A 20423-nucleotide genomic window follows, 5' to 3' on the forward strand; every position below is an offset into this window, starting at 1 on the left:
TTTTTTTTTTTTTAACAATAGTTCTTCCTGTATGAGCTTGCCAAAGAAAGTCAAACAGACACACACAGATTTACAGACGTATACTTAGTATACTCAACTGTACTTTTTGGTCCACTCTTCATTGAGCGCTCAGGGAGAGGTCGGACTGAATGCAGTATTTATAAAATGCAGACAGGGATTCCACTCAAACCCATACTATGGTATGAATGCAGTTTTTTTATTATTATAATTTTTTTTTATCAGTACAAATATTATCATTGGAGGATTTTAGAGCAGCAACGAGTCTGCGTTTAACCAGGTGGACTCAGAAAGCTGCTTCCACAACCTTTTTCAGGATGTTTTGTGTATCTGAAGTAGTTTGTAAATTACATTTTCTGCATGAGCACTACCACAGTGCAGATAGGTTTGTTGGAAACCCAAGTATGTTTGACATACAGTACATGTGATCATCTGTTGTGCCTTGAGAGTAGATTCAACATGTTGCTGCCTGGCTCTGTACACCATCTGAAATCTTTTCACTTATTTTATTTCTGTGTTACTTGGTCACCCATCGTATGCCACAGTTGAACCAGATGAGCTGTCTCCCTGTTCTAAATGTACCCTTCTGGCACTGGAGGCAGAAACTAGTGGTCGCTTCACGGTGATTGAAAAGACACTGAATGGATTTCAGAGGCATATCTTTAAAATCAGGTGTGTCTATTCTTAATGTTTGTGGGGGAAATGAGTCCAGTTATTCTTTATATATATCTGTTGAGGAGTTTGACATTAGCTGCTTTCTGTTTTTCAATATGCAACCACTTTGGTCATACAAGAAATGTTATTACAGCGTGTCTGGAAGAGAAACAAACAATAGAAGAGTTGTTTTCTTTGCACTGAAACATAACCTTTTTCTGTTAAAAAAGTTGATTGTAGTTGGGTCTGGAAACTGGCATGTTACTAGTAAGTGCTGGACAAAGATGTAGCCATCAGTGCTGGGTTTCCTGGAAACATCTCATCGATAAACATGTAATCAAATATATGACAAGAGGGCTACTGAGTGTTGTTTCCTACCAGAAGTCCAGCTAAATAAAGAGACAAACGCATGTTTGCAGTATCTTGGAGGTTAATATCCCCTTTTACATGCCCACTATTGCAAAAGTCCTGTTTTGATTATCGTGGTATTAAGATGTTTCTGGAAAACCAAGCCCAGGTCACGGTGATGTCATTTTCATGGTTCTTCCACAGACTGACTGGCTGGAAACTGGTCATGACTGTTCCACTAAGGAAGGAGATTTATTTGGTTTATTTATTTAAAAATGTACAGTATTTAAAAAAAAAAAAAAAGAAGCAAAAACAAGAGAATCTTTTCTTTTTCTTGACACTAAAATATGCGTTACCTAAGGTTTTCTTTTGAGACAACTGACAATTTGGACTACTGAGAGTTGTGACACCCCAAGTGTTTTGGTTGGGTCAACTACAGTATTTTTTTTTTTTTTTTTAAGGATCATTCTGGTTGGTTGATGTGCAATATGTTTTGTATGCAGGTAGTTCTTAAATAAACTTGATCTTCCATGTAGATCTAAAACTCAACTGTGTCTGGCTCTCTTAAGAAAAGTGATGACAAAATTTAAAAATATCATCTGCAGTGTTTTTTTGTACCTGAAAGAGTGAATGTTCTCTAAGACCCTGTTTACACGTACGTGGTTGTTTAGAAAAACAGACATTTCCCTTTGTTTGTCCCCTTTGTTTACATGCAAACGGAGAATTTTCTTCTGAAAACGATTCTTTCTGTAATCTGCGGCCACAGTGGAGATTTTGGAAAACTTTGTTTGCATGTAAACTGAGACAAAAAGAGGTTTTAGCAGCAAGTAAGTGAGGAAGAGAAGAGAGGGCAAGTGATTCGTTGCTGCTGTTTCTATTTTCAGGATTCTGATTGGTTAATGGACTTGAGCTTCTTGTTCCACTGGCACCTACAGGTTTGGCATGATGGCAGACATGCACGGGTACGTGTAAACAAACACTTCTCTGATAACTGACAGATGTGCACAATGTTAATTTTGAAAACGGAGAAGTTGAAATGTCCATTTATAAAAATAGCCGGTCACGTGTAAATATAACAAATGTGATTGTTACAGTATCATACACAAATATACAGGAACATTTGAAGTTTCCGTTAACACATTTCAGTATTAGCTACACACTTATCAGCAGAGGTGTAGTGGTAAAAAAAGAGGTGGGTAAACTATAAATTCTGCGATCAGTTGGACCACGCGCGATCACCGATAAGGGGGGCCACGTTCTACCGGTGCCCCTGATGACGTTGCTATAGGCAATTTATCACTGGTTGTTCCCTCATAGTTCGCACAATCAGTATCAGTCATACATTATCAAGTTCTTGTAAAAAGACTCAAGAAGGAATTATATGGTTGAAATCTATAAAGTTTACTAAATGACAAAACAGAGACAACAAAATATGTGCAAATATTCACATATACAAGCTGGATCAAATACCTTTTTACTTTGTCTTAACAAAAATTACTCAAACCAACTAATTGATTAACATAGTTGGTGAACAGTTTTTTCCAATTGCTAACACAAAAAATGACATGCATAGAACAATTATTTAAACTGACACACAGAGCAAAACTCTTCTCAAGTCCCCAAAATTCTACACATATTTAATGCTTCACACACTTTGCAAGACACAACAATCTGACATAAAGTCACATGTTTACCATTTTCAAACCCATTCATCATTAACTACATGTAGGATAGTAGACATGACTGACGAATCTTTGACTTTAGTCGCCGCTTCCTGCTTATGTTTTATGCCCTCAATGGTTGCCTTCCAGGCAGCGCGCGACCGGGACTTCAAGGCACCCAACCATTGCCCAATCCTAGTACATTGCGTAGCGCTGCCTGGAAGGCAACGCTGGGGGCTCAGTACCCCAACACCCGCAAGAGATTAGTCAACACTGACTTAATGCAGCGCAATGATGGACTTCGTCTTAGGTTTAACAACCTATGAAACTAATAATGAACAATATGAAACTAACGACATAGCTTAATTAGAATGCTTTGGGACAATAGGCTATTCAGAGTGGTTAAACGCACTTTGGAGGTGGGTAAACGCCATTTCCGATATTGGCGATTGATAAAAGGCGTTTACGTGCGTTTAGCCTCCACTACATCACTGCTTATCAGTTATATTAAGTCACTGCTACAGCAAATGGTTCATCCAAAGCTTCACTGCTAGAGAGCTTTCCAGTATATGTGGTCTGTGTAAACAATCAAAAGCGAACAAAACTCTTTCATTTTACATGAGAATAAGTGTATTGTTTTAAGTTTAAAGTTCCTGTCTTGTGAAAAAACACCTGAGAGAAACATTTCTTGAAAAAGCACACAAAATCTACAATACAACATAATAATGAGGGAGAACTTAACAATTTATATAAAGTGTGATTTTTATTTGAGATTGTTACAAAAGTCTGGTAATCGCTTAAGTCAGTGCAACAGCATGGATAAGCCGGCGTGTTTTATTTCTTTGTCTGGGCGTCCATTAAATCCTTCGCTTCATTTATTTTCGCTGCTAGATAGGGAGAGCCACCTGAGAGAGAGACACACACACACGTTATATTTTGTGCATTCTAACAACATAGTGAAAGAAAGAAATAATTGTAATTTCTCTTGCGGGATTAAAAAGTATATATTATTTTTATTTTGGAAAATGAATAAACTAAGTAAATTTTTACGATTCTGCCTCATTACCTACAGTATTTAGAAGAGTTTTGCCATTATATTGTTTTTTCTGGTACGCAATGAAGTTTGCATTTAGCTCCTGGGTAATAAGTAATCTCTTAACGGAAAAATAACACTTGAAACTAAGCAAATAAACGCAGTGTACTGTAGATACATTGTTTACTTACTCTATAAGTCTCCGGAGCACTTTAATGTAACACTACAGTGTCTATAGGAATCTATAAGAACAGGCGGGGAACTTGCCTCTATCCGGATGGTTCAGGATCATCAGTCTTCTATGTGCCTCTCTGATTTTATTCGTGTTAGCTGTGGGACTGCAAGAGAACAATGATACAACGATGAATTATTATCGTTATCAGTGTGAATAATCTCTGCTGTAATGGACAGTACAGTGACAGACAACAAGACAGGTTTAACATGCAGCATCCCTCTACCTATGCGATGTACAGTAACGTGGAACTGGTGGACTTAACTGAGGCCCAGTGCTTGGTGGTGGAAAGAGTGTCCACGTACCTGACACCCAAAACCAGGGAAGCTTCTCTCTTTGTCATCTTAGGATCAAATCCTCCTCGATAGTACCCTCCTCCAAAAGCCTGCAACAAAAGGGTACAGCTCACAGCTCAACACGATGGGTCTGCTAACCGACCCTTGCTTGGAAAAACACTTATTAAACGTAAAGTGAGAGATCAGAAGGGTCTAGCATGTATACCTTCATTGGGAGATTAACTTATTGTGTGCATGCTTACTGGCTTGGGGAAACTCTGAAGGGCCATTTTCATCTGAGGCTCCATCTGCCTCATGGCTTGCATGGCATAGCGACCTGAGAGACAAAGAAATTGGGAAGCATGAAGTATCTTTATATCAAATATTTATATCACCTAATATGGATATCTGTGGGATTGGCTTTATCAATTCATTTTTATTCAAGCACTAATGCTAACTGTATTTCTTTAATAGTTTTAGACTGGGAGATATGTTTAAAGTCAATACCAGTAATAAGAATATCATTCCAATATCCATATGTATGATATGGCAAATGTATGCAACATGACATATTAAGTATTCCAACTGATGTTCCATGTAATAACCTGTACTCCACTGTTGCGCATTACATCAAGGCAACTTTTAAAACATATTAAAAACTTTACTTATTATGTTAGATTTGAATTACAATTTGTCTTAAATGATTGATTTCAAAAGAAATGTGTAATGATAACCAGTGTGACCGTATTATAACAATACTATTGCATAGATATTAATACATTACAATACTGAATTATTGCTCACCCTTTTTTAATAATAAAAAACTGCTGCAGGCATTGTAAAGGAAATGCTGCAGTGCTCTGAAAGGTGAGTTTTCTGAATCTGGAACTTGTTTTACTTACTACATTTCATATTTTTATTGTTAGTTTTTCAGGACTGCACTTTCAGCTTTAAACTAGTGGTTGCTTCAAGGTGAGTGGTCACACCACTGAAGTTAAAAAAGAACTGAAATAACTTTTCCACATTCTCTGTCAAGGTAAGTATTAACATATGTATCAGCATGACAGGAACATTAGCTTTCATGAGAGTTACCTGCCATACTAGTTCCCCTAAGCAGGCGCCATCATTTCGACATTCCTTTATCCCACTGTCCATTAAAGCCTTAAACTATCTCCATCTAGGCCGTAGCTAGCTTCCCTTCTTCTTGTTGATTGACCACTGCTTATATTTTGTATTGTGTGTGTACCTTTCTGATGTAGATAGACATGTGCATTTTTTTTCTGCTGTTTTTTGTTGCTTCTGCAGACACTGGGATGTCAAAGACAAATTTCCTCTTGGGACAATAATGTCCATCTTATTTTATATTACTCACCTGCAAATCCAGCTGCTGCCAGAGCCAGTCCCACTGCCACCATGGAACTGGCCTGGAGGTAGACAGAGAGAGAGAGAGAGAGAGAGAGAGAGAGAGAGAGAGAGAGAGAGAGAGAGAGAGAGAGAGGGAAATCAGAAAAACATGAGGACACAGATAATCACTAGCACCAACTAAGTGAACAACCTGCAATGTAAACAGATGGCACATGACCAAGCTGTCGCATATTGAGAAGCCTAAGCATGTAACGTTAACTACGATTATTTCAAAACACGATAGATGATCTCTTACCATACTGGCGTCGGTTAGCTGGCTAATCAATGCGGTCAAGTAAACGTTTTGTAGGTCCGGTCACGTCGTGACGGTCGTGTTGGGTCATTCAGAGTCGAGTACAGCTAGCTAGCGTTAGCTTAACCGTTTAGAAGTAACGTTAAACAACCTTTCGGCAGACTCACAATCATGCAATCGTTGTCAGACTGTCGTTACAGTTAGTAAATACCAAGTCCCACCTACCATGTCTGTGTGTTATGTTCCGTTCCTGCTGAAGATCAGTATCATAACTTTTGACCTCTCATGTTTTCGTCACTCAAGCAAGCGTGCATGTGTTTGTGCCGTAAATTGCAGAGAACTGTCGTAAAGCGTTGCACTAGCAATGGATATGGCCAGAGCCGGTAGTCCCTCTTCCCTCCCCCTATGTCCCTCGCCCGGTCAGGGTCAGTCTGTCAAACGGTCTAATTGGCAGATTTGAACAACCAACCCCGCCTACAACACTATTTAACCCCCCTCACGTGCCGTCAGGAGTTTGATTGCTAGCAGGTCCTCCATGTGAATGCTAATGTAAGCAAATAGAATAGAAGTTGGATGTCTCAACTTTTTGGCGGTAATGGAAAGTTAATTTTAATTCCTTTATTGCAATGATATTACCTTGAAAGATATAACTGAAGATGGCTAAGCTAAGTTGTGGGTTTCTATCATTGATGTATAAAGAAAGAGAAGCTTTCTATTTGGCCAAGCTAAACGCTGCTATTAGCAAACTTTAATGTTAGCTCATGCAAACGAGCGTACAAACACATTTCCTAGAAATGCTTGTCAGCTGCCCCTCCTACACACAGGCGTTGGGTTGAGGATGTCTTTGAGCTTTTGAAGTTCAAGAAGCTGCATTAGGTGAGCCACCCAAGGTTTTTAATTGGGTCTGGCACCCATTTTTGGACTAATTTACCTTGACTTGGAATTCCCTGCTGCTGTAGAGACACAAATTGAAATGATTAATACACTCTGTAATATGTGTAACCACTTATGTTTTCATTTAATCATTGTTTTATTGTCTCTAGTCTATATGTTGTGGTTGTATGTAATGTATAAGCCAATAAAATTTTGAAAATAATCCATGCTTGTGTGCACTTTAGCTGTAAACATTTTTATGGTGGCTAGTTAGCATTAGCTTACTGTGCTACTACCATAGAAATGCCCACAATCATTCAGTATTGAGCTGGAATTGCAACTCTGTTTTGTTAGCTAGCTATATAGCTAATGTTTGCGTTTAAAATGTTCTAGCTAATATGCTCGTTTAAACTGCACTGCATGTGCCCAAGAGCACTGGAATAAATGGGAAACAATAGTAGCAAGTAAATTAGCAATGCAACTTGTGTAAAACACTGGTTACAAGTGACTTATTACAGGATATATGAATGCTATAATTTTTTTTGTAGCACTTTGAAAGGACTTAGCCATGTTAGTTACACCGCAATATTATATACTGGATGTGTCTACAATGAGCTACCGGTCCTAACCATAGAGCTCAACAGTCCCGACCCTCCTGAGACCTTGGGTTCCGGAAGAAAATTTCCCATTTGTTTCTCCCATTGACATCTGAAAAAATCTAAATAGGCTATAGTTTTTGACCATGCCTTTTCATTTTTAGTGAAAAACAAACAGAAAATCAAAAAAGTCAAAGGTACAAGACTGTTTACATATTTTCATTATCGCACGAAGGAACTACCATCCCACAAACCACTGAATAAAGGAAGCTGTTTGTTTAGCTAAAAGCTAATTTGGCTTACAGACAGCTAGACAGCATGTAATAACTTTAAAAGATCCTCAGACTAAAACCTGAGAATAACTGTTAAAATATATAACAGCTGTTATGTCAGCTGTAGCCTGCTTCCCCAGTGTTTAGTTAACCTTATTTTGGAGTTAAACAAGCTGTTAGCTGAATTAGCGGTTAGCTTCAAGGTGGAGGCTAATGGCAGAAGCATAGAACAGATTGTGATACATGCAGTGTCATAAATCCTCAACCTGCGCATAATGGATCTTGCAGGCAGCACAGATTGGGTACCAACCGCTCCCCCTCCTCACGAGCATGAGTTCCACCAATCAGAGGCATCACTGTGAGATTGTGGGATGGTTCAGAATTGTGGGTAATGAAGTAATTAAGACAGAAAATAAAAGACAATCTCAACAAGTTTGATGCCCCATGAATTTTGGCATCTATATTCATATACAATCAATTAGTCATGTTGTAGCTGGTTTTAAGTCTCCTGTCAACTTACGATTTTATGGCCTATACACTAATTATCAATCGAGTAATTGCATTGTATTTTTATCCGGAACCCGCTGCGGGTGGGACTGTTGATTTCTATTGACTGTAAATATTAATGGACAATGCATCTGGTTGCACCTGCGGTTGCAAAGGGAGGTCGTTTTCTGTTGAAGTCAACGAGAAAGTGACCCACTTTTCACTGAATTTTTACCTCGGTAAACATTTTCATAATGTGTTTATGGTCTTAATCACTAGTTTTAGGTCTTTTGCATCCAAGGATGTTTTGAATTATCTTCTTGTTGATTTTAAAATCGGCGATAAGGGGGTGTTTTAGGGTGTGGCTATATGATAATAATGTATTCTCTTTATTGATCCCCTATGAGGAAATTAAAGTTTCCACTTTATTACACACGACACACAGGCGTGAAATACACACATACGTTCAGGTCCTATACATGTGGAGGTAATAATGTAGAGATGTCAGAGTGAGTGGAGCACCTTGGCAGTGCCCAGGAGGTGAACTGGCATCTCGCCAGCTACCAGTCCACACTCTGTTCTTTGCTTCTTACCCCAGAGACCCTCAGGTTCCCAACTCAACTCCCTAAGCTACTGCCACTGTGATTGCCAGTGAACGTCACTCCTCCCTCTTGTCTAAATCGTCACATCCACAACCAAAATGGCAAATTCAACAATAGCAGATCTCCGCAAACCAATGGGTGACATCACACGTGTGCTGTCCATTAATATACAGTCTATGGTCCTAACTGACCTGAAGGTCCATACAATTTAAAAGTAAATGACTGTTTGAAACTGCACAAAACTTTCATGTGACCACATGAAACTAAACTTTATTTTTTTGCTGAAGTCTCCTTAGGAAAGGAGAGGAGCTGCAGGGAATACACAGACTCACATCCAGGCCTCTGCTGTGAATCTCTTGCTTCAGTGGTTATGCAGGTGAGTGGTTGGCTGATTTCGGGGATTTTACCTGTTTGGCTGTTTATCAGATTTTTCTCTCCATAAAACATAAAAAAATATCAATTGGTCTTGACTTTCTCACCTTTATGCTAACTGGAAATATTGTTTTGTGTGAAAATGGTATGCTAGGGTGTCTAAAAAAACTGAGAAAAGGTTTTGACTGTCAAACTTTGTGGCCCAAAAGTTGGTGTGTAATGTAACGTTCACCTACTTTATTGCAAAATTAAACCTGTCAACCACATCCACTGAATTTTGGAGAAAGTGTCCACAATGATTTTAACAGAACATTTCTTGAATTTTTATTCAAATTAGCCACTTAAATTACTGCTCAGATGATGACTTTAATATCCTCTATTAATTGTTACATGATGCATGATCTAACTGATCAGAAGGGAAACTGCGCAGAAACCACTGCTTTTTAAAATGAGAAATATAAATCTTGAAGATGATTAGATGCATTTATAGTGAAGCAATATACTGCTTAATGTCCCAGGCAATGTCTAGCTTCTCTTGGGCATTACATCATAGATGTTTGGACATCAAAGCTGTTATATATTTCATTAAGTATAACGGCTTTATCAGCCTTAGTCTTTGTTTCTATAAACCCAGTTTTATGTTGAATGCAATATAAAGAATGCCATTCACTAAGTGAGTTGGCTCTTTGTACAGGACACTGTGACTGGCAATAGAAGTCTGTTTGGCCAAATGTTTTACCACAGTAATGACAGTTAATTCATGTTTCCAGTTTTCACCTCTCAGTGTACAAGTGTTAATTTAGTTTAACTGGATTAAAGTGATTTGCACAGCCAAAGGTGTTAAAACCACCAATCTAGTTCAAACAAGTTTTAAAATGTCTAAGTCACAGAGTATTAACAAAATGGTAATTCTTGAGCGATCAAGCCAGACATTTTGTTCCACTGAGACGAAAGAAGTCATATTACAAGATCTTCTATATACTGTTAAATGCCCAGTAAAATGTCAGTTCAGTGTAAATTAACATTGTTAATCTTGCTGGTAAACATTTCGTCATTACCATCTTCTATTGTTTTCCACATGCATGCAGTTACAGTATACAAGGCTGTGATGAATAACTATTTTCATTTGATTAATCTGTTGATTTTTCCAAAAACTCTTATAAACATTTAGCCAAAAACAGTCTGTAAATAGTTAAATATATCCATTACTATTTGCTGGAGCTCAAGATGTCATCTGTTTTTGTCTCACCAAAAGTCAAAAACCCATAAATATTTAGTTTACAGTGATGTTAAAAAGACAAAAACAGCAAACCATGCCATTTGAGAACTTTGAACGTGTGAATGTTTGTTTTTGCTTGATGAATGACTTAAAAAGTGAATTATCAATTTTTTGCTTCTTGCCACAACACCAACCCCGGTAGGGTTCACAAGTAAAACAGTGGGGAGATTACAATGGAGTGTATCTCATACCAGCAGGCCTCTGAATGAAACAGCTGTACGCTGCAGTGACATCCAGCTCTCTTATAGCTAAACCAGAGTCTGCTTCTACTGTGTTATATATGGAGTCTCCCTGGCTCTGGGTGATGGCTAGTTATAGGACAGAAGATGCTGTGAACATCTGCAGGCTGTCTGTAAGGAGTAATTTAAACCCTAACGTGTCCTGCTGTGTCTCTTCTACCATTGGAACGAAACACAGGAAAGCAGCTAACACAATGGGACAGTGAAGGGCCTAATTATTGCCCCTATCATTTGCATAATTACAATGTTTGTCTAAAGCAGGGGCAGTATAGAAATTGTAAATTGTAGTGGACCCGCTGTCTCTTTTTATTGAAAGTCATATTTGAATGGAGAGAGCCTGTTCTGCTAGCCAGGCAGCCAGGCTGAAGCAAGAGGTCCCAATCAGCCAGCCTCACAGACTACTCATTGAATAGGATTTAAAAAGCCAACTGTGTGCAGAAATGAGAGTTTTGCCCCCAAATCATATGGAATTACAGTGCTGGTTGCATATGGGGAGAGCCAGTGGCAAGCACAAAAGCCCACAGGAAGCAGCTATTTCTGTGTGTTTTATTAACCCAACCAAGCAATTTAATTCTTTTGTTCGGGGGAGTTCTACTTCATTGATTAACAAAAGCGGGGATATAATTTTTTCAGCCCCTTTTGAAAAGCCTGAAATGTCAAGCCTTTTAAAGGAGATTATTCTGCCTGTGTGCGATGAATAGAGCCCAGAGTAACCTTTTGTCTACAATTAAATATTCCAGCATAAATATAAAAGAAAATCAGAGATGGGGAAGATTGAGTCAGGAGAGATTGGAGAGGTAGATCCTCTGCCCGATAGTGGCAACAGCCTGGCTCTAATTAGATATGCCAGGCGGGCTGTGAGCAGTCACTCTCCACAGCACGCCGAGAGAAGAGGCAGCCTGAGAGAGGAGGACAGAGGAAACCTATCTGCTCATCTGTCTGTCCAGCGCCTTCCTCTGGGCATCCACAAGGTATTTCTGGAGACTTTGTATTGTTTTGTTTCCCGCCGTTATTTGTTTTCCTGACATCTTTGCTGCCGTTGAGGGAGAGTCTGAAAGGCAATGCCTTCTGGGAACTGCATAAACAGAGAGAGCTGAATTAGGAAAAAAGTTGTGAGATTGTTTATGATTTTAAGGAGTGATTAAGAATGACAAAAAGATACTTTAGGGACGGAGGGTTTTTTTCCCCCCCCCCCACTCAGGAGGTAAACTGAGACTGCCTGGAGGAGATGAAGATGAATGATAGGAAGTTTGGGTCCATGCAGGGCTGCATTTGATTGGGTTTTGTAAGTTGCAGTAGGACTTGGCATTTGCATTGTGCACTGAGGAGGCTGAACTGTACGTGGACCGAGGTGACCTGCATGCTTTGATATGCCAGTGAGCTTTGCACTGTTGTCTTCCTTCCTTGTGGAAAACATTTATTTGAAGATAAAAGTTTTGTTAGCTGATCAGAAGTTTTTGAGATGGCCGTTGTGTGCAGTTGGGTGAAGCTGTCATCCTCTGTTATGAAACACTTTCTCTTTGATGAGATTTTGAATTTGAGTCATTTAAATAAATCGAGTAAAAGAGGTAATGAAAGCCTTTAACAGAGTCCTGCTGGTTAAGTTTGAGCTGAGTGTTACTTTGCTCTCGTCAAGTATTGATGGATGGTGCTGTGACCTCTGGTCAATGGAATATTTCTTCTCTGACCAATCATTGTCGGGAGTGACTTCATGAGAACGACTCATTTCTGCCAATAGGAGTGGTGCTCCTGTTGGCTTTTTGACACGATACCTTTGTATATATTTACGTGACTTTTCGACGCATGCTCATACTTTGTTTACCACCTTTAACATGTTTACCAGAGAATTGTTTTCATTCTGGAGCTTTTTTAAATGCTTTTTAATGATCCAACAAAATATTTTTCAAAATGTAGATCACAAAGATGCTCATCATTCTGGTTAGATATGTTTAACTGTTCAGCTGGTCTTGTTATTCAAACAAATTACTTTCAAGTATAACAGTTTCTATTGATTTATTAAAGATGAGGTTTCGTCAAGTAGGCCAACTGTTTTGATTCCCTGGAAAATGTATTTTAACATCCGCAAGGAAAAGAAACATCTCAATACCTTTTATATATATCAACATGTATTAGAGGCACCTGTGTAAAACAGTCTTATATGAATGGCGGGTCGTCTGTGATATTTTGCAGAAGTTACAATTATGATCCTGAATTGTTGTCTCAAAAATTCTGATGGGAGACTGAAGCTGAAAAGCAGTATTTTTATATATTGTATGTTGTTGGTGAGAAAAGACTAAGATCAGCTTGTGCTCTACTTCTGTCTACTTAATTTGAAATATTTGGAACCACTCGAGGGCTCCTGACTGTATTTTGCCAGAGCATAACACCAGTGTTAGTTGACTTAGCCAAATCTTCTTCCCCCTAGATTATATGCAAGTTATTCAACTAAGAATAGATTTTGTATTTGACCATGCAGGCAAGAACAGGACATCATCATTAGAGAACTTCCTTGTTACTCATTAAAATCATTATTAACATTTAACATAATAAATCCAAAGGAAAGCATTGTTATTTTTGTCTGATTACATCATTAAATGCTGTATTTTTCTCAAAATGGTTTCTTTTGTTTTAATAATTTCATAATGTCACAAATCATCATGTCTATATTTGTCAAATCTGATTGGCATCTGTCAGTAAATAATGTTTAAATTTGAGCTCTTAGTGTACAGTTGTAGTCACTGGACGACATCTTACAGGTATTTCTGTGTGACCCGCAACACTAGGGCAGGGTATCACTAAATAACCCAGTACCAAGTAGTATCAAAACCTCTCCAGGGAACTGATACCTGTATTAAATCCTTTTGGTGCCCGGATATAGAATAAATGATTATTTATATGGCTTTGCTTGCAGCCAATCACCACATTCTTCGTTTTAATGTAACATGTGATTGGCCCACTTCCTCAGCAGCTACAACCCATACAGTATGTGGTGGGGTGAAGTCCAGTGCGCCATATTTTACTGAGTTGGCATTTTAGCCTGCTGAGAAACTTCCATTCACATGATGGGTATCGAAGGAGGTAGAACATTTGTTTTTAATGGTACTGGTATCGTTGGTTTTGTATAGGCAGCTTATACAAGATCATATGTGGATGATTATTTTTTTTTTTTTTTTTTTTTTTTTTTTTTTTTTAAGCTAACACTGAGTAAAACAAAAGGACATAGGAAGGGGGGGTAACTGCATCTTCTGGATGCCACAGGCCCTCCAAACAAGATAAAATACTTGCTACTTTTACTTCATGTTCACCCAAGTGTCTCAAATTCTGGATCGATGAGTCCAAATTAAACTGCACCATACATTTTATTTGTATTGAAACAAGTTGAATCATGGCATGTTATTTATCCATCTGTCAGTCGAAATAATGGTTGCTGGTTAGCTTTAGTTAGTTTTCTTCTGTCATGGTCCCAAAATTATTAAGCTTTTGCCCTGGGACTGAAAAGGATTCCTACAGTACCACTGAAGGACCCAACACATTGACTTTCTAAGTTTTTTTTTTTTTTAGGTCAAGTTCAAATTCAGTAGAGTGCCACTGCACATTCATATTTGATAGAAGATTTATTTTCTTCTTTTGAAACACATTGTAAAGTTATACATATCAGACTGGTCCAGGTCAGACTGGGAATTTAACAGCCTTAAAAGGGGGGCTGACTTAAGTACAAGATTGACTTTTGAACGTACACATGTTCCCCCAAAACAAGTTCCTTCCCAAGGCTACATAGCAGAGACTCCGTGCAGCGCTTAGCAACGCCCAAGACAAACCAAATAGCTGCAATAAAACAGCAGCCCTTCAAAAATCTGGATATTTAAGTTTTTTAAATTAGTGAAAATCACTCAGAAATGAAAAACGGCATGGCATTCAGTTTCCCGTGTTCAAGATCTAACTTATTTACCTTTAATGTATTATGTTAGTCCATTTTGTAGCATACAATATATTTATTGGCCTTAAGATTTAGAAAGTCACTGCTTTACATCCTAGATTACAACATGTGCACCCCTCTGGACCCCTCTAAAGGATCCTAGCACACTGTTGTCAAAGTCTCTGGTTCGAATCCAGAATTATCCAAGGATGTTTGTTTAATGTCATCCCCCCGCACCCGCCTCATTTGTTGTCAAATCTCTACCAGCTATTTTCAATTTAAGGCCAATTAAATACCCCAAAAGATGAACAGATTCATGTTTGGGCTAGAGATTCATTAAAATTGATTGGAGTGGCATTTGGAGCCTTTTAGAATAAATGATGATAAATCTATTGGAATGTAATAATATAAACCCCAAATTGTCAATGTCAAACCCTCCTACCACTCTCTCTTTGCCTGAGAACCGACCTTTGAATCCGCCCCCTGCACCGAGTTGACAATTCTGTCTGATGTCATGCAAACTCTGTCAGCTCCTGTGCTAACCATTTAACCTAAACCTAAGTCAAACTGCCAAACATTTTAACCCCATTTCTCACCTGTACGTCATCTTAATTCTTATCTCAACCCTAAACCAAAAAGTTAATCCTAAACGCACGCACGGACGCACGCACGCGCGCACACTCGCACACGCACACGCACACGCACACGCACACACACACACACACACACATACACACACATACACACACACACACACACACCACACCACACACACCACACACCACACACACACACTCTAATGTCACCTCTACTGCAGCAGCCTGTTTTTCCCCCAGAGGGCTTTATCTGAGCCGTGGAGGGCTGATTGGAGCAGGCAGCAACAATGACTGCAGGTCGTGAGGTCACCACCCTGTTATGATAACTAAACTCTGAGGTCAAACGCCTAAACGGCAGCGTGCGCTGCCTGCTGATGATGCCTGATAACAGCAGATGAACATTGCTTTGTTATTTTAACAGTTTGAATCAAAATTCATCTATTAATAGGATTTGATTTTTGTTCAATTTTCCATGCCAGACCCACCGACCTATCCTAACAACGGCTAACCAAAAAATGTTTTTTTAAGGATTGTTTGACCTTTTATCTTTTGGACTTTGAACATGTTTAGTTTATATTGTGGTGGTAGAATATGTCCTGTATATATTTTACTTTTACCAAAAATACTTTAAAACAGTAAACGTGTGTTTTTTTTTTTTTTTTTTTTTTATCCCCAGTGGGGAAATTACAATTCACACTCTGTGTACACTTTGTTAGTAATCACACATAGGCCTGAAATACACACACACACACACACGTGTATGTGTGTGTATTTCACATTGTTTAATGCAAGTATTGGTATCGTATAGTACAAACAGTAAATCATGCTACATGTTTCAAGAATATTATAATTAGATTATAATACGTTTGCAACCCTGCACATAAACACGAAGATAAGACTACAAGATATTTTACCAGTTTTTCTGTATTTTGGCAATTGTGTATCATTCTGCAAAATTAAGATACAATATAAAATGAAGTAAACTGTTTCCACATGAGCTATTTAAATTAGCTGGAGACACGTAATTTGCTCTTACCAGTGTATGCCAGCAATCCCCACCAATTGGTCCCCAATAAATATTTGCCGGGAACATATTCTTTGTAAGTCTTTACAATAATTCACTGAAAGAACCAAGCAGACATGTCTTATTGGACCATCCAAATGTTCAGCATGTAGCTTGCTAGCTCGAAGGTTGTTGTTGTTTCCCTTAGCGAAGGGATTTTGAGAACGGCAACACACAGAGCAGACATCCATGTCAGACTTTATTCTGGAAATGTACTTCCGTTCATCCAGACTAGACATTATGTAACAAACTAGAAGTACACAAGAAATGTTTGTTTTGTTTGGCACCGCAGTTGTGTGGTTGTGGTTTTTTTTGCCTGTCTTCCCAGACAGACAGTCAAACACGCAGACAGACAGGTGTGCTGGTAGTCAGACATGCAGTAGAGGCAGACTGACTTTTACAGATGGTCAGAGCACATTTATAAATCTGGCATAATGCTGATTTTTTACTTTTCCAAAAAGGAGTGCTAGCCTGGCAGAAAGGAAACAAGAATTATTCAATCAAACAGCTCTCCTTCCATATCCAGATTTGACTCCAGGCGCAAAAAGCTTGCTGCATAATCCTTTTATCAAACCCTCCGATGGAATATTCTTATTGGAAATACCCAGAGAGAGAAATAATATTAAGGTCATTTCTATCTCTAGTTTATTTTCTCCTACAAAAAAATCACCCCCGCTTTCCATTTTTATCTTGAGACAATAATTACTTCTGGTTTGCGGATGGAGACCGCACTGCTGATTATGAATGTTCTCTGACCACTAAGGGAATCTTTGCCCTTATCAGTAAAAATGAAATCAAAGTGTCCACATTTAAAATAAAAAATCAAATAAAAAAACAGCCTCTCAGGGAAAGTGTGTCCGTACTGTGCTGTGGTGAGCCTCCTTTGGGCAGGTTGGAGGGGGAATGTAATGTGGGTCAGCTGGTGATGATGGCTGGTAGTACTAATACTGTATCTCTAGTGGTAGATATGGAAGCTATGAGAGCTGCCGTTCTGTCCTGTCAGCGTTTTACAGCTTCATATCTCTGCTCTTTGTGTGAGGGTTTAGGTCGGTGTGTGCAGCCCAGGCTTATTGTTGTATTAAAACAATATTCCCCAGTGGATTATTTCAATTCTCCAAGCTGTTTTACTCCCAGAGAAGTTCAGGTGCCTTCTATTTTTCTCATGTATCTCAATTTCAGTGACTGCAATAACTTCAGGAGTTTTAACTGTTAAATGTCCACCTTCAATGTGTACATAGACAAGGTTTTCAAAGAAAAAAGGGTGGTTTGCTTACTAAAGCTGTATATTATGTGCCACACATTCATGTGTTTAATCAAGTATTTTAAACCAGAACAAGGCTGTCATTCTTGAATTGCACCCCCAAACTATTTCACCTTTTTCAAAGCCATCTTGTGTTTGTGGGCTAGAGAGCATCTCAAAGATAGGCTCTAGCATGAAGCCTGAATAGTCTTTTGCTAAATTTAGACTTAAATCAGCACTTTCTGGTGACTTTTGGTCAAACTTCTCAAATAAATGTATGTTGAACACTAGGGGTGTTACAATTAATCATTGTGAACGATGCAGTGACGGACAGTAATCAGTTCTTGCCTACTGATGTTACTTGTTGATTTTCCAGTTGCTGCTTTTTTGTGTTTGCCGTTTGTCTGTTGTCTGCTATGTTCAGACTCCACTACATTCAGGAAGTTGTAACAAAAGCAGATGCAACAAAAATTGGAGTTCATATGGATAAATGCTTGAATTTGTTAATTAAAACCATGTGTAACAATATATAATGAATTTGAGGAGGTGGCGCATTGGGATATCTATCGTAATCTATCGTTATCAAATTGAATCGTGAGGCCAGTGAAGATTCACATCTCTACTGAACACATTTTCTTGCACCAGATTTACCAGGTAAATACTTTTCACAGCAAGAGTACAAGATGTCCTGACTAATTTTCATCTCTTGAATGATGCCTTCTCATTATAATGGTGGGATTTGTCAAGCAAAACAAGGCCCTTTTATGTATTTTTAAGTTTTTGGACAACAATGCTTAAAACAGATGCATATGCTATTTTAGGTTAGAGCCACAGAAAAACTACTTATCAAATTATACATTTATTTTTTCACTTTGGTCTCGTCAGAGGAGGTGGTTGATAGTTAAAGGGGCCATGCACTGATTTTACACAGTTTACTCTTCATTTGTAGATATACTTTTTTTTTTTTTACTTCCATAACTCTTGATAGACACATTTACTTTTGAGGGGGATCTAAAAACATCAGTTTTATCACTAAAGCAACTTAAAAAGAAGAAAATGATGACTCACTACACTTTTTTGTAGTTTTGTCTCTGCCTTCTGTTGATAATGCATTAACTTGACGAGTTTCGGGATTTTAAGGTGTCTCCTTGTAGCTTGAGTTGCAACTTATTGCCACAAAATTAGGAACAGTCATGGAAACTGTTCACCCTGGTCTGATTGGCAATTTGCGCCTTTGGAACTACTTTACATTTTCCAGCATCACTTCTATTTTTTGAGTCCCCCACTTTGGTTTGGACTGAAATGTCTGAACCAAAGTGGATGAAGATTACATTTGGTACAGACATTTATGTTCCTCTCAGGATGAATTGCGATCGCTTTGTCCTTAATACAACAACTGAAGACTCAGCTGCACTGTGTGTTTATGCTAATGTTAAACAGCTCCAAAGCTATTAGATGGATTTTCATGATATTTGGTACACACATTCAATGTCCCCCTCAGGATAGATTGTAATACCTTTGGGGATCCTTTCACATTTCATCTAGTTCCATCTTAAGATAAAATTTTAATTTGTCGTTATATAATACTTTATGAACAAATACCTGCAAATATGACATTCCCATCAGACTCACCTGTGTTTTGTGTTTACTTCTTATTGGCCCATTTTAACATGCTAACACACAAAGCTAAGACAGTAAACCTGGTAAACATACCTTTAAAAACATTAACATGTTAGCATGCTGAAGTGCATGCTCAGATAAACTGAACTTATTCCTAATGGTAGACAGGTGTAAGTTAACCCTGTTAAGTTCACGTTCCTTTACTCTGTGCACTGCAAGTGGCTTGTTGTTACAGTCCCTCTTGTTCATTCCTGAGTCACAGAATGGTTCAGTAGCTGCACAGTGTGTGAATCAGATCATTATATCACACAGAAGGAAACATAAAGAAGGCTGCAGTACAATTTAAGGATTGACAGCAGTTGAATTTCTACCTGTGAAAGATGTGGATTTGGCCGCCTGACCTCAGTGATGGATATCGTGTCTTCACACTGATGGAATGACATAGCCTGTGACCTAGACTCTGATGGCTGGCCAGTGGATCCAGGAAATAACTGACTCCTGTCTATTAGTCTCTTGCCCAGCGTGGCCGTGCCAGCTCTCCAACACTTCATCCTGCACTGTAGTGTTTGATGCTCTGGTAATGGGATAAAAAGTCATAGTTCACTGTGCACTAGCTACCCTTCTGCTGCAAATAAGTGTCTGTTAGTGAGACAGCAGGAGAGCTCTAAAGCTTTATGTGTGACTACATACCTATAATTATCCTCCTGAGGAAAACAAGTGCAGAGTGAGTGGTCCATTGTGGAAACAGAATTATAGCCTGTGAGAGAACAGAACGGGCTGCGCTTTGTTTGTGTGTGTGTGTGTGAATGTGTGTGTGTGTGTGTGTGTGTGTGTTTGTGTGTGTGTGTGTGTGTTTTGATTTCAGCTGGATGTGTGTGAATTATCAAATCTAGTGGTCAGTGTGCTTCATTTTATCAATTCTACTGAATGTGTGACTTTGTCGTCATGGAATGTGGCCTAGTATAGAGCAAGGGCAGGTGCTAATATGACAACAGACATGCAAGCAAACACATGGTTTCTCTCACACTCAAACATCTTATTAAGTTTGTTTTGATTAAGGTGTACGATTCAGAGAGTGTGAGGTGCATAGACAAGGAGAGCGGAAGAAAGAGAAGGCAGGCTTTTCTTTCTCAGATTTCCCCGTGTCAGTCGTGTAAAGCCGCCAAACCAATAATTTTGTCAAGTTCTTTTTTTAGCAAAGCGACTGAAGCTTCTTTGGATTGCCACATGTATAAAGGCGGCCCATATAAAGCCATTCACAGCACTGAATGAACACGCCATCTGTGGGGCTTTCTTATTTCCTCTTCTCTTTTCTTCCCCTCCTTTTTCAAGCCTTGTAATCAAATTTGAGCAAAATCAAATGGCGGGAGGATAGAGAGAGAGCGGGGGGG

The 20423-nt window shown here is 38.7% G+C and overlaps 1 protein-coding gene and 1 long non-coding RNA gene across 3 annotated transcripts in view; one reads left to right on the plus strand and one right to left on the minus strand.

Moving 5' to 3' along the window:
* Window positions 1-3422: 3422 nt before the first annotated feature.
* On the minus strand, window positions 3423-6270 carry dnajc19 (DnaJ (Hsp40) homolog, subfamily C, member 19). Of its 2 annotated transcripts, none has more exons than XM_032525700.1 (6): window positions 6104-6270; window positions 5594-5645; window positions 4485-4558; window positions 4252-4331; window positions 3982-4052; window positions 3423-3586 (listed from the first exon to the last, which is right to left on the minus strand). In XM_032525700.1, exons 1-6 carry the CDS (start codon window positions 6104-6106, stop codon window positions 3516-3518), a joined length of 351 nt encoding a protein of 116 aa, XP_032381591.1. In that variant the 5' UTR covers window positions 6107-6270; the 3' UTR covers window positions 3423-3515. The 2 variants fall into 2 exon arrangements, with proteins under 2 accessions (XP_032381591.1, XP_032381592.1); XM_032525701.1 differs by lacking the exon at window positions 6104-6270 and adding an exon at window positions 5882-6057.
* Window positions 6271-8998: 2728 nt separating this feature from the next.
* LOC116695446 (uncharacterized) overlaps window positions 8999-20423 on the plus strand; it is a 12530-nt gene continuing 1105 nt past the window's right edge. The window contains exon 1 of the long non-coding RNA XR_004333465.1: window positions 8999-9083. This is a non-coding gene — a long non-coding RNA (uncharacterized LOC116695446). The remainder of the gene's footprint in view (window positions 9084-20423) is intronic.

This window comes from Etheostoma spectabile, chromosome 9 (assembly GCF_008692095.1).
Source record: "Etheostoma spectabile isolate EspeVRDwgs_2016 chromosome 9, UIUC_Espe_1.0, whole genome shotgun sequence".
Taxonomy (NCBI): domain Eukaryota; kingdom Metazoa; phylum Chordata; class Actinopteri; order Perciformes; family Percidae; genus Etheostoma; species Etheostoma spectabile.